Below are 12,386 nucleotides of genomic sequence, written 5' to 3'. Positions count from 1 at the left end.
TCTTAGGGGATTGGGCGTGGCATTAGAGAAGGCATGGAACCTTGGCTCCTTCTTCCAGTCTTGCTTTTTGACCATGTGGTTTCGTTTCACCCTCACTGTGATCTACTGCCTCTTCAAAATCTCTAAAGCCGGTGGTAGTGCTTTGTTATGGATTAAAATGCTCCAAATTGTGAACCACAATAAATCTTTTCTCTTTATTACTTGAGTATTTCAGGATTAAAAACAAACAAACAAACAACAAAAACTTGACATTCCTAGTAAGCTGTATATTAATGTAACACTTATAGTAGCAGACTATGAAGGTTTCAGTGGGTTCCATCTTTGAAAAATGAAATGTCAAATAAACTGAGGCTTATTATCACTAAAGATAACATCAATACTATTTTAGTCATTTTAGGGGAAAGTAAATTAAAGAAAGGATAAAAGGGTACTGTTTGTAGCAGGTAAGGTAATATTCTGTGAGTTTGTTTGTCATTTCATCTTAAAGATCTTAGGATGGAAAAGGTAACAATCTGAAGCCTGATATCATCTCTCCAAAATAAATTGAGCAGAAAAAAAAGAACCTTGAGGGGAAGGCCATGGTAACAAGACATAGAGGCTCAAGACTGGGGTGGTTTCTTAAAACTGTTAGTTTTTCAGAAAGGCTCCAAAGCTGATACTTTTTAAAAGTCATCTTCTCACTTTGATGAGCTCTTACTGCTAAACATAGAGGCAGTATTTCATAAGGGTCAACGCTGAAGTCATTCATATTGTTTAAAATGAGATAAAGTTATTATGAATAGAATAGCTATCATAATTTACTACACTGTTTCAAACCTACAGGGATAACTTTTAAGACAGATCTTTAAACTCAGCAAGCTACTCTATAAATACAAAAGCTGAGGTCTAGTTGCTAACACTATGTAATAAATTTCAAGTTCTGTATAAGAAGGAGGAGGAGTTGGACCTAGTCTTTATCCCCATCTCTGAAGGGAAAGGATGAATGAACAATGTGTATTAATTAAGCAATCTGACATAGAATTAATAACTGCTAGATCAAGCACTTTTCAAACTTTTACCTATGCATGTATAATCTTTATTGAAATTCAATAATTGCTCTTTGATTCACACAAAAGGTCTTCACTCATTTTGTCCTAACAAAGCCCCAGATGACATCTGGAGAGTAGTTTGTGTAGCAAGAAGCTGCACGAGGACCTTTCAGATAAAGGAAACTCAAACTACCACAGGAGAAAACTTGGAGTTCAGAGGTCCCTTGCCAATTTCATTCTGCCTAGTAGCTGAGAATGAGCCTGGCCTGTAATAGGTTTCAACTTTGCATGCTTGTGCCTCCTATCTTCCCTGTGCCTAATGGATCTCATGTTCACTGTATTTTATTATATCAAAGACAGAAGATGCTGAGAACATTATTTTAGGGCTCTCTGGGGTTGGGTGAGTAGAGACGAATTTGCAGCCATCTTCAGCTGCTTTTTCAGTCCACCCCACAACATCCTTTTTGAGGAAGAAAAGAGGTCCACCATGGGCCACAGCTTATTACCGGCTTTCTGCTTTGCTTGCCTAGATTACCATAGAGTGTTCTTCATTACATTGTTTTTAAGAGCAGAATCCGTGTAGTGGATGAAAGGGATGTGTCCTTCAAAGAGTCTTTAGAGGGAACTCATTCAACATACAAACCAAGAGCTCTAAATGCTGGGAAAAACAAACAAACAGAAAAAATAACAAAAGACAGACAGACAGACAGGAAAATCAGCAATGAAATCAAAGCAATAGCCCTGGCTGATTTGGGCCTTTTATTGCTTACTGTAAAATTATTTATTTACTTAGCATATTTGTGTCTGTGTGTCTAGGTGAGCATGGAGCATATGCATATGTGCCTGCCGAGGCTGAGTCCTGAAGATGGTGATGGCAGACACTCTTAACCACTGATGCCTATCTCCAGCCCTCAGAGGAACCTGAGGCTCCAGCTCCAAGTTCTGCCAACAACATAACACCAGAATGAGACCTTTCTTCTCTCTCTCTCTCTCTCTCTCTCTCTCTCTCTCTCTCTCTCTGTGTGTGTGTGTGTGTGTGTGTGCGTGCGTGCGTGCGTGCGTGCGTGCGTGCGTGTGTGTGTGTGTGTGTGTGTGTGTATCAGGACTATGAAGTAATCAAAATTTGAGAGTTGGGTATGATGATGTGTGGGTGCCCATAAAGATGGTTATACTCCATTGGGGCACAAGGACAGAGAGTTCAAAGCTGTCCTCAGCAAGTCATAAGACCTAAAGGTCAAAGGTGTGGCTACAGTAGGATGTTTGGCTGTCTTAGTATAAATAACAACAGACCTGAATCTGAGGTGTGGCTACTCTTGATCCTCAAGGCTAGGGAAGGAGAAGTTGAATCTAAGGTGTGGCTACTCCTGACCTCAAAGCTAGGGAACAAGAAGTTGAAGCTAAAGTGTGGTTACTGAACCCTTAGAATAAGTGAGAAAGAAAAGTTTGTTTGTTTTGTTTACATGATACTGTGTTCCCCCTTTTTGTTAAGGTATATAAGAGTGGTGAAAAGTAAACTCGTGGCATTTCAGTATTGACTGATCTGTCCTCCTGACTTTTATTCTGTGTCTCTGCCTTTTCTTTATCGTCTATAGCTAGCGTTTCTCTCACCCACACACCCCCACTCAGGTCCGAATTTCTATCCCTCATCCACATACCCCCACTCAGGTACAGACTTGGGGCCACTGGGCTGGTTTCTATTGCAGCCCCACAAAGACAGCTCCTGACAGTGATGCATGCTTTTAATACCAGCATTTGGGAAGCTGTGAATTGTGCGTTCAAAGGGAATCCTGTTCTACATAGCAAGATCTAAGCCAGTTAGGATTGTGTAGTGAGATCTGGTCTTAAAATACAAACTTAAATAAACAAAAAATCCTCAAATTTGAAGTGGATCAAACACAGTTGTCAGTTTTCTAGAACAAAGACAAAACCTTATTTGGGAATTCAGTGGTGATTTTCCTAGCAGTTAATCACTCCTTTTAGGTATGACTGATTTCCACCAAAATTAAACAGTACAACAAGGAAAAAAAAATGATAACAATCCTGAATTTTTCTTTCTTCTTCCCTGAGTGTTTGATCAAAACAGGATTCTTTCAGTCAGAAGAGGCTGCAGTGTCCCCAGTTTCTGTGGATGCAGCTCATATTGGGAAAAGAGGAAATCATGGCTTGTGAAGAAAATTAGAAGAGCCAAAGATCTAGGCTTCTTTCTATTTCCACTGGGTGCTAAATGTAGGGCTTTCTCTGTGTCTGCTGTGTGGAAGGCTTGTGGCACAGGGCTGGCCTCTGATTCTAACAATATCCATCTTCATAAGACCATCTGTGTCTGCTTGCAAAGATCATCACAACTGTGTTTGTTGACTGTTGGCATTCCAGGAGGAGGTAGGGAGTTCACTCTACCCTCACCTGAGTGTGCAGCCACTCTTCCCAGACAGTATTATGCTTGTCTGTCCTAATTGCACAAGACCTCATAGTTTCTGGGAGAGGTTGAAGTACATAGGCTGGGGGGAAACAAGGAGAATGGAGCTTTCTGTTGTTACGGTTAAGCCTTCATTCTTGGAGGGTGAAAACTTTTCAGTGCAGCTGTTTTGGGGTCACCTGTGCTCCTGACAGTAGCCCTTTACCCAGGCTCCGAAAGTAAGTTCTACAAACTCACTGGTTTCTCAGGGAAAAGTTGGTGAATTGGAAGTTTAGTTGTCTTGGGGATTACCTAGGCTCCTGCTAAGGAGAAATTCTCAAAAGGTCTTTCTGTGGCTTGAAATCCATCATGAGTGCTGTTTGGTCCTGAGCTGCTTAACAAGTGTGAGAAACTCTTAGATTAGACATGGTCTTGGATTTTTACCTGTGGGTGTCTAAATGAGCTGAGTGAGGAACAGGCTGGAAGAGGGATCCCAGCATGGACTGGACACTGTTTAGGCCTTTGGGGAAATCCAAATGTCTGAGAGATGACATCATGACTTCTGGGCCACTGAAGAAAATGGGTGGAGAAAGTGATACCCAGAGACTAGGGGAAGAACATAGTACTGAGTACGTGACACCCACCACACACACCAATTGTGCTACCTTCTATGAGCTGGCAGTGGCTGCCTTTGGACCAATGAATGAATTGCTGAGGACCAGGAAAGATAGTTGATTTTGTTCAGAAACATAGGGTAGGGTCAAATTTTCTAAATTATGTTTTTCAGAGTTTACAAACGTCAGACTTACATATTTTTTATATAATTTTTTAATTTAATTTTATATAACAAAGTCCAATTAAATGAAAACAAACATTTATACACAATATTTGGGAATTTGGGCGTCGTTCTTTCCAAACTACTTCCTGCTGGTAAGGGGCGCTGGACAGACTTACATATTATCTCGAAGACAATCAATGTAAGTTTAGCAAGTAACTAAACAAAAGGGATTTTAAAAATTCAATATTTATATGTCAACTGCTGTTGTTTCTCTTACAGGGGTTCAGAGTTTGATTCCCAACACCTATACAGTAGTTCTCAATGATCTGTATCTCTAATTCCAGGGAATCTCATAAGCTCTCTGGCTTGTAAGAATACCCGGCTCACAAGTTTGCACAGCCACACATGCAGGCAAAATATTTGTACAAAAAATAAGTTAAAAACAAAGGCATAAAGTTAATGCACCAAGAAACTTATCTTTGTTAGAATATACATTATTTTCTGACAACACTTTAGACTTTCTTTTGTAGTCACTATCCTTTTAAAAAGGGTGGGTGGGCACAGCAACAGTATTAGCCTGAAGAACATTTGGTATGGTAGTCTTGGGCATGGGGCAGGGACGAATTCTAAGCCTAGACTTCTTGATTAGTGAGATCTCTGAGGTGCTGTGTTCTTCCCTGTTAATGGTGGTAACAGTAGGGATTGCTGAGAGGACTAAATGAGCTAATTCATAGTTTTACTATAAACTAGAGCCTGGAATAGAAAGCACTTAATAGATGCCACAATAACAACAGAACACATACCAACAACAAAATAAAACCTATCCTCTATCTATAATCTATCATCTATCTATCCTATCTATCCTATCTATCTATCTATCTATCTATCTATCTATCTATCTATCTATCTATCTATCTATCTATCTATCTATCTATCTATCTATCTATCTATCTATCTATCTATCTATGAATGATTCTCTTAAACAGAATTCTGTATTCTGTTTAGTAAAAAATGAGAGCTGACTAAGAAATCGGACTGGTGTGAGGAAAACTACATTTCCCAGAAGGCTGTGGCCAGAGGCTGTTTTCTCTTATTTCCGGGTATGTCATGTGACTCTCAGACTGCACTATGGCGGAAGCAGAGGAGCAGGTAAATGCTAGCAGAGCTAGTTCGGGGCAGGCGGGACATGGAGATCTGAGTGAGGGGCTCTGGGGCGCGGAGGGCGGGGGTGTGTGTGTCCTGGCCAGGCTAGTTGGGGCGGCCCCTCCCCTCGTGGATAGCGCCGTGCACACCCCCACCATGCGAGCAGGCCTAGCTCAGCCCTTTTGGTTTATGTTAAGTGGAAGTTTTCAGAGAAGGCAAGTCAAGAATGGGCTATGCAAGGCTTAAGGAATTATCCCTGTTGCTGGCAAGACTTAGATGGCAACGTCCAGCCTGAAACTCAGAAGGTGGCATCGAGGCCTTGAGTAGAAATCACTGACATTTCATACAGACGTTCTGATAACCACACATTAGGGTAAAGAACAAAATGAATGAAACTGACAAAATAAAGGACTAAGGCCAGGCCTTGGAAGAGACTCCTTAAGTTTACGTTTCTAGTGCCACTTAAATTTGACGTATATAATTTCCCCTCTTACGTTAAACGTCCTGTCTGCAAGTTTCTGAGATGTCTTTAAGAAGTGATAGGGCTATGAACTGTTTACTGTCATACGAAATAATGACTTACAGACTTTTTACCATTCACACCCGTGATTGTTTTATGCATGCCAAAAGTTTAAGGAATTTGACTAGGAAGAATATGGGTTTGAACACTGTAAGCAAGAGCCTCTTACCCCATCATTCGTGCACATTATCTTTTGTACCGAGAGTCAAAAGAGAAACAGAGCTTGCCTTCCCAGCAGCCTTACTCAGTTTGACTACTGCGAGACATTGAGCATTTCCATTTCTTTTGAAACATAGTTGTGGTTTTGTAGAAAAGCAAGTCCAAGTTCGTTAAGTTCTTAGATTAGACCCAGTGTGATAGAATGGAGTACGCCTTTTGTTCCCACTCCTGCAGAAGAGTTTGACAAAGCTGTCTGATGTTAAAAATTAGAAAACCAGGTACACCATCAGATGTTTCACATTCGTACAGTGCTTTCAAGCTTTAAAAAACCCTGTCATATGACATTTGGCCCCTTAAAAAGAATTGTGTGAGGTAAATGTTTATTCTGATGTAGAAGTCATGTAAATCCTCCACATCTCAAACCCTTTCATCCCAAACTCTGGTACAACAGTGCCCATATGGGAATTACTCAACAGGGCAGCCAAGGCTTCCAACACTCTGAATTCTTTTCCCACTGTGATCTTCCCCTTCTGCCTCACACTGCCTTTCTTGTTTTGTAAATAAGCCAGGCATGTTTCCTCCCTAGACTCTGTGCTCACACAGGCCCTTCTCAGGACTTTTGCTATCTACAGGTCTTTCTCCTTTATTTTCCTCTATGCTTCTGTGGAATTCTGCTTTCTGATTGAGACTTCTGCACATTCTCTGAAACCACCTTCTGATATTTTCTGCATAATACTTATGTTTTAAGATTGTTATTTTACTTGTGTGTTTTCAGTATTGCAAGCCACATGCTAAGAATTTATTCATGACTGATAATCAATATTGGGATATTGCTTTATACTTAATATATTTAAATTATTGGAATTTACAGATAAATTAATTGAAATTTAGTCAATTTGAAATTTCTCATGCTTACATCTATTATGCTTTTAGTCTCATGTCTCCAAAACTGACATTTTTTTTTCATTAGACTACTTTGCTATTTAAAGTATGCTGAAGAACCTAAATCTAAATTTCATATATGCATATGTATTTTTCATATAAATATATATTCTTACATACTCATACATAAATACACACACATATATATATACATATATACATACACACATATATACATATATATATATATATGTATGTATGAACTTTATGAAGTGGAATTAACTCTTATCATCTTGATGGTTTTTCTTTTAGCCCTTATTCTTCTGTGGTGCTTAACAGCTGATGTACTTTTGAAAAGCGCTTTCTTTCTCAATTGGTATCAGTGTAGCCTTAAAGAAGACGAGGAGTCCATTTGCAGAAAGAAGCAAACATTCATAAACTGTTTTGTGAATTCGTAAAAAAATTATGATTCTTTAAAAAGAACATAAATAATTGTATTCATATTATTAGTTCTTTGAAGATTAAACAAGAATAGGTTTTCCCTATTTTCTGGATTGATGCATTTTTTACCTACAGTAAGAAGCTGTTCAAATCTGATAGTAGGCTTTTGTTAAAATAGTTTTTAGATGACAAAGGACACAAAAATCAAGTAAATAAATGTGCTCATGTTTTGCCACCTTAAATATTTTTGGAAATCATAACATCTTTTTTTTTTTCATTCTCCTGGGTATTTTTTTAGGTGTTGGCATGTGTATTAAATGAACTTCCATGACAAATTACAGAGGGAGCCAAAGCATGTTCTTGGTACCCTGTCCTATAAATGCAAACATCCTTCCAAGATGAATAGCACAAGATTAAACCCGTTGGTTTATCTTTCCTGAGTGTTGTGTTCTTTGATCATTGTTTCCCTTTAATTTTATGAATAGCCAAAATGGTGACATCTGTACTGAGTTAACATACTATTAAAAAAAATCACAGTTTAAAGCTAGAAATCACTGCTTGAGTATGGGTAAACAGATGTCTTTAAGCCATAATGGAAGCTTTGATTTTGCTGAATATAGGAAAAGTGCTTTGTAAAAGTAACATTTGTGTTTTATAGTTCATAGAAAGCTAATAGCCACGATTCTGCCTGGAATTCTTGTAACCAGCAGTTTTGCTTAGTCCTGGAACGATTTATAGGTGGCTTTCATAGTCACAGATGCCCAACAGTGTTTGTCCCGACCTCTCATGAATAACACTCTGCTTGAAGTCTGGTTGGTGTATTTGTCTCCTAAGGATTGCTGAGTCCTCAGAACGAGGACTTATAGCTTACTCATGTCTGGATCTCCCCAAGAGCTACTAGTTTCCAAACCCTAAGTGCTGAAATGAATCTAGCAGGAGGAGAACACTTAAAATTGTCATACTGTGGATTCTGTCCAGTATAGTGTGTGGGAAATCATTGTATTGTTTAAAACGTTGGGATGTCACTAATTCAGGTGTGGTGTGGATTATATTCACTGCATTTCTTTCTCTTAGCCTTCATGTACTTTCATCCTCCCCACTCAGCTACAAAGTTAACCATCTGTTTTCCGACTATAGGAGAGTGTTTTTATTTTGATTTCCACTACTGCATCTTAGAAACTAGTATCAGATGGTACACTTTATATCTCCATGCATATAAAATAAATACCAGGTTTCTATATGCTTCAGTGCCTCCATTTTCTTGCCTGTTAATTTATTCTCTAAGACTTTTTATGAAGCAAATCTACTAAAGTGGTTAGAGTGAAATAGTTAACTTATAAATAAGACAAAGATTAATTGTCCAGATCCAGGCTTGGCTAGGGCAACCAAGGTTGGGCTGCTAAGGAAAGTGAATGTTTAGAAATAGCCAGTTCTTTTCACATTTAAATCTCAGATTGGTACCATGAACCTAATTAGGGTCATGACAGTGAATCTCATGTTGAAGCAGCAGGTCACCTTCCCCACTCAGTTCTAAAGACACTACTTGAAGCTGGAAACCCATAAGGATCTTTGTGGAATTGAGCTGGGATTAAGTGGAGGGAGTATTCAAAGGAGAATCTCATTGGGGATCACAAACTCAAGACAGGTGTCCATGACCTAAGTGAGGCTGGAAGTGGTGTTGAGGGTAAAATGCCCTCCATCCTGGCATTGTTCAGCTCCAGCTGAAGTTAGGCAGAAATACTGATACCATGAAGATGTATTGTTATCTTTATGAAGTTGGAAATGGAGACTTTTATAGGGATGTTTTTGAACAGCATCATCTAGGTTAAACAACACTCTGTAGGTCACACCTAAATCCCACCTGTCACTTTGCTGCTTCTAGCATGGAGAGATGAGCATGTGATTCTCAGTGACAGTTTACTTAGTGTGGCTAGAGGGTTATAGATTTGTGCAGGGGCAGGAGAGAAAGACTAGAAGTCTCCTGGTGCCAGAAATCATTCTTTGCCTGCCTTGCTAGGGCGTCTGATCTGGTTCAGTCTCAGCCTGGGAGATCAGTGATAGTTTTGAGGATGGAAATCAGTCTGATCTGTGCTTTGGGCAGCTGATGAATATCTCAGGGCCAGTATACATCATAGGTGAAGTTCTTTAGATAGATGATTGGAGTTCTAGCAATTGCTTTGGGAAAGGAAGGTAGATTACTGAATTTATTGTTAAGCTTGCTGCCTAGAGTCTGAGTGGCTATACATTTGTGCCAGTGTATATCTTCTAGCCCAACACCTTTGCTTCAGTCAAAACAGCATAGAGATTTTAGCTGAACATGAAGTTCCCCAATTCCGTCATTTTAAAGTATGTAATCCAGCTGGATTAAGTATATTCAGGTTGCTGTGCAGCTATCACCACCATACACCTCTGGAGTTTTTTATACACTGAACCTTTACATACTAATAACTCTCTATTATCCCCACATTACTCAGATAATCTATATTTTACTTCTGTCTTATATACATGAAATCATGCATTATTTGTGAGGTGTTTTTGTGAGTTTGACTTATATTACATAGAGAACAACACAGTTTTAGCTCATATTTTCATTATTCAAATAAGATTTCTTGAGGCTAAAAAATGTTGAAAACCATGCTGTTTTTAATGGTAACCTCTCTCATGGCTTTGTCTTGTTTCTTGTGTTTCCATTTTTTATGCCTTTTGTTTACTTCTTTGTCTCTAGAACATTAAGTGGAAAGGATTGGTCAAAGAATGGAGCTAAGCAACCATACTGGGCTAACGTCTGAAGTCTATCATGCATTGCTATCATAACATAGATGGAAGTGTTGATGTGTTGAGGCTATGTCCTTTGTTTAGGTGGTTTATGCTAATGCTAATGGTAGGTCTTACAGAGTCCTGAAACACACATTATCAGTTGGTGCCAGCCACTGAAACTCTTAGGTTCTGACACTGCATTCTTTCTGGTGTGGGACAAGTAAGAAATTGGATTTTGATATTCTGGGCCAGCTCTATTGGTTGACGATTTATGTTAATGAGTCATGTGAGTAGACACTACCCCGTTTGCCAAGCATGTATATTTGAGTGGATTCTATATTAAAAAATATTCTTAGGGTTAATGTAATTTTTCTGGAAGAGTAGCCAAGTATGTTTTTAGCACTCTAGATATGGGAAATCAGAACTAGACACAGGTTTTTAGCACAAGCGGTACAACATTGCTTTGCTAGTGCTATTAAATACTCAAGAAACTCAGGGATCAGAGATATTTTCGAAACCATTAAATTCAATCTCTATACCTCATTATTCTGGCCTAATGCGTTAGAAGTTTTCAAATGCTATATTATAGACATAGAGCAGTATGAGTGGAATATTGTAACACGAATACATAAAACACCCAGAGACTGATATTAGGGTTTAAGCTTCAAGCTGAATATCAGAAAAGCAAAGCAGCTGTCCACTAGCTTCTTATCTGTGCCTCAGGCTGAATGGGCTGATTCAATCTGGGTGGCCCTGGACTCACAGAGATCTGTCTACCTCTTAATCCTGAGTCCTAGGATTAAAGGTGTGTACCACCACCTCCTAGCTTCTGGCTGCTGGGCTTAAAGGTGTGTATCATCACTGCCCAATCTCTATAGCTTGAGGCTGACTTTGCTTTTCTGAATCCTCAGTCAAGTTTAAATAAATCATAAATAATATATCACTACAGAATATGATAGATGGTCAGTAACAAAGTCAGATTAGTAACTGTAAAAATCTAGTAAAACAAATATCTACTGTGTATTTAATGTATACAGCATGATGCTATGAGATGCATGTATATATGAATAAAATGGTTACCATAGTGAAACATGGTACTCATCCCTTCTCAGAATTGTTCATTTTCTATAACTAATCTGCAATCTGTCAAAAAAAAAAAATCCTTACATTCATTGAATATTCTCTTAGCCACTGTGGCCCTTATTTTGTACCTGAGCTCTTTAGAACACTTACTCCTACATATCTGCTGTTTTGTGTGCTGTGACCCTTATTAACCCATCCCATATCCCCCTGTGTTTAGTAGCTACTGCTTTATTTGTTTGCCTATTTGACATTTCCTCTGTTTCTATTGCACATATAAGGAGACAATGCAACAGACCCTCACAGCTCACCGCTTCCCTTGTCTTTCTGGGTCAAAGCTGTCCTACAGTTATCTGAAGTAATAGAGTGGCTTTGCTTAGCAGTTAAAAGAATAGAGTCCGAGCACCTTTTACTATATCAATTGTCCATTTTTAAAATGTTTTCTTTAGATAAATGTTTATTTAGGACCTGTTTTTAATTAGTTTCTATGTTTTCTTGCTGTTGAGTTGTGTGCATTCTTTAAAGGTTTGGGAGGTAAGCCCTTTGTGATGTTTATGGCTGACAGATTCCCCCCCCCCCCAGCCCATAGGCTGTCATATATTATCTGATTTGCTGTGGAGAAGATTTTTAGTTTGATATAGTGTTATTTATTTATTTATTTTACATCTATAGCCTTAGATTTTTGTGAGATATCCAAGAGCTCAATGCCAAGGCTAATGTCAAGTAAGATTTCTATATGGAGCGTCAGGATATTATAGCTTAACTTTGGGCATTTTGTCCATTTGAGTTGCTTTCATTCTTTTAAATCAGAGACCTAGTTCTTTCAGCATTATTATAAATGACGAGCCCTTTTCCATTGTGTTTTCTTAGGATGCTTGTGGGAAATTAGTTAGTGCTGCTTACTTGGATTATTTTTATCCTCCATATTCTGTTGGAATAGTGACTTAATTTTACAAGTGGAAAGAGAGAGATCAAGATGGCAGGAGGGCTAAAACCAGGAACTGGGTGGCTAGTGCAGAGGAGAAATGTTTAGAAGGGTAGGTGGAACACAGGCCATTAACTGTCTGAACAACTGTCAAATGGTAGGAAATTGGGTTTCTTTTTCTTTCTGTCTTTTATTTTCCTTCTTTTTTGTTTTTTGTTTTTTGGTGGTTTGCAGATGTAAGAGCAACCAGTTGTTTTGGAGGATTACAGCTTCAAACTAAT

The 12,386-nt window shown here is 38.7% G+C and overlaps 1 protein-coding gene across 1 annotated transcript in view; it reads left to right on the top strand.

The window, feature by feature from the left end:
- The first annotated feature begins 5,262 nt into the window (after nt 1–5,262).
- Nucleotides 5,263–12,386, top strand: part of Vps41 (VPS41 subunit of HOPS complex) — a 144,336-nt gene continuing 137,212 nt past the window's right edge. The window contains exon 1 of the mRNA XM_051194665.1: nt 5,263–5,347. Within this exon, the coding sequence (XP_051050622.1) occupies nt 5,327–5,347 (21 nt within the window). The 5' untranslated portion in view covers nt 5,263–5,326. The remainder of the gene's footprint in view (nt 5,348–12,386) is intronic.

The sequence above is a fragment of the Phodopus roborovskii genome, unplaced genomic scaffold, assembly GCF_943737965.1.
Source record: "Phodopus roborovskii unplaced genomic scaffold, PHOROB, whole genome shotgun sequence".
Lineage (NCBI taxonomy): Eukaryota > Metazoa > Chordata > Mammalia > Rodentia > Cricetidae > Phodopus > Phodopus roborovskii.
Note: the sequence above shows the minus strand (reverse complement) of the source record. Positions and strands in the feature narration are given on the sequence as shown.